This window comes from Capsicum annuum, unplaced genomic scaffold (genome assembly GCF_002878395.1).
Source record: "Capsicum annuum cultivar UCD-10X-F1 unplaced genomic scaffold, UCD10Xv1.1 ctg998, whole genome shotgun sequence".
In the NCBI taxonomy this organism is placed as follows: domain Eukaryota; kingdom Viridiplantae; phylum Streptophyta; class Magnoliopsida; order Solanales; family Solanaceae; genus Capsicum; species Capsicum annuum.
The window spans coordinates 480,652-483,161 of NW_025896076.1; the positions used below are offsets into that span (position 1 = coordinate 480,652).

At 32.0% G+C, this 2,510-nt stretch overlaps 1 protein-coding gene across 1 annotated transcript; it reads right to left on the reverse strand.

Annotated features, from left to right (window-relative positions):
- Window positions 1-296: 296 nt before the first annotated feature.
- On the reverse strand, window positions 297-1,232 carry LOC124895822 (zinc finger CCCH domain-containing protein 24-like). Its single transcript, XM_047406233.1, has one exon. It carries the CDS (start codon window positions 1,230-1,232, stop codon window positions 297-299), a length of 936 nt encoding a protein of 311 aa, XP_047262189.1.
- Window positions 1,233-2,510: the final 1,278 nt, after the last annotated feature.

Genomic DNA, 2,510 nt, shown 5'->3' on the forward strand with positions numbered 1-2,510 from the left:
GATTGTTGAACTTTACGCCTGTATGAGTAAAGTCACAAAATTAAACTGAAGTCGAACTTTACCCATTATATTAATAAAATATTTAACTGTTTTTTGTTTGATTAAAGTCATTAAACTTTATCCATTGTATCAAGTTGGTCTGGATAAAACAGTGTTCTCTTCACATAATTTCTTCTTAAAAGGCAAACCATAATTATAGTACAGCTTCCTATGAAAGGTACTACAAGTATCTTCTTAAAAATGATATACAATTAATAAATTACCAATTACTATCATACATCATATATAAAAAATATTTACAATCTTGTACCGTCAAACTCATCCACTAACAAATCAGAAATCCAATTGATGTTTCGAAATTCTTGATCCGGTGACTCAATCTCCACACAACTTGTACCCTTTTCATCATTTGTTTTATTCACCTTAGCATGAGAAGTACTCCCAATCTCAAGATTCTTCAGCTCCTCAATTAATTTTGCATGGTTAGTCGAAAAAAGTGAAAAACTACTCTCACTTTGAACCGTTTGATCTATTCTTGGTTGAGATTGAGAAGAATAAAGAGGAGGGGGAGGAATACTATCTTGAGGAATTTGTTGAGAAGTCGACAAATTTCCATGTTCAGAGACAACAGTACCACAGTACTGATCATGTGGTGGTGGTGGCAGCTGATGATTACAAGAAATAACCATCCAAATACCATTTGGTTCATTTTCGATTAAAATGTCAGGGTAAGGTTGGATGTGTAAAGGGTACTGATACATATAATACCAATTGTACTTCGTCTCAAGACGGAGCTCTTTTAGTGTATGAGCAAAAAAACATACTCGTCTATCACATGCCGTGCCAGCATAACATAGATGAGTCTTGTACTTCGCGGGATGTAGCCAGTACTCGAAAACCCCGTGGCTCAATTCACAATTATCACCTTTAATGCAAGACGCGAATTTGTAGCTCGGGCAAGGAATTGGCAAATAATTGTATTTTCTTGGGTCACGCCGACGTGCTTTTTCCCCTCGGTGTGTAAAGGGACAAGAGGGCCAATCGTGACTTAAAAGGTTTTGGCATCTTTTTATTTTATATGCGTACATACGAAATTCATCTGATTCGTATAGAGCTTGATCGATTAATTCATGAAAATCATCGTGAATTGTTTCTTGCTCCTCGGATTGTTGACGAAATGGGGAAGGTGATGAATTGATGTAGCTGAAATGGCAATCATTCCTATAGGCCATCTATTAATGTATAGTGATGATACGATTGAAGAAATGTAGGATGAAAACGAAACAAAAAGATGTATGATTTTACACAGAGAAAAGTTACGGTTAGGATAAAGAAGAAAAACTCTTTAGAACAGCTGAAATAGAAACTTTGAAAGAAATTTCTTGAAACAGAAAGAAGCAAATACTAGCAGAGAAAGAGTGAAGTGAATTCTAGCAGAGTAAGAGTGATTGTGGAATTGGTGAATGAATACGGGAGTTATTTATAGCTTGAAGAAATCAAGTGCAACTTACTCTAAGAATATATTTATGTTTAACTATCATTCTCTCTTTCGGAATTTATGTGACACATTTTATTTCAAAAAAGAGAATCCACTTTTTCAATATATAGAAATAATTTAATTTAAGAATTTTATTTATACCAATTAGTGAGATGAGTTATAGAAGTACAAATGTCTAAAGTGGATTAAATCAACTCACTATTTTAAAATAATTTATTTATATTTTAAAAACTATACAAAAAGTTAATATAAGTTGCAACTCATTTCATGTCAATGCGATTAAAAATATATTTTAAGATATTAATGAAAGTTTATATATATAGCTTAAATCTCAAAAAAAAATAAAAAATATCACATCAATTGAGATGGAAAAAATATTTAGCAGTCATAAAATAAATAGACTCCATTAATATTTATTGTAATCTACTTTAACTACTACCTGCATGCAATCCTACACGTGTGTATTATACACGGGAAAAATCAAAAAAGAAAAAAACATAATTAAAAAAAAAAAAGCTCTTCTCGCCCCGGCGGTTACAATTTTACTTGTCGGTGAAGTTTGGGTATATATGAACAAAAAGTCAGCAAGGAGCCTTAAATAAGGATAGAAATTAGGTTATAAAATGTCATTTTTCAGACTTTTACCTACATGCAAAACTCCAGGTATCCGGAAAAAAACGAAACAAGATGAAAAACAAAAAAGGTTTCTTCTCATGCAATCCTACAAGTATTTGTATATCCAAAATTTTATTGAGGTTACAACTTTTTAATTAATTGAATATGTGATTTGATAATGATCCAACTACGGAAACAAAAAACAAACACACAAACTAAAGAATCGATGAAATCGAAATACAAAAAGTAAAGGATAGCAAAATAGAATGATAATGACAGAAAGATAAACACAAAGAAGATAACAAAAGGATAACCAAAGGGTATTTCAAACCCTAAGACCTCCCTTGTTGATTACCAACAAGCACATAACTCTTACGTTGACCGCAAGAGAATCGAA

What these genes read in the sequence shown, in the direction of transcription:
- LOC124895822 (XM_047406233.1), bottom strand. Translation starts at nt 1,232, where the DNA reads ATGGCCTATAGGAATGATTGCCATTTCAGCTACATCAATTCATCACCT.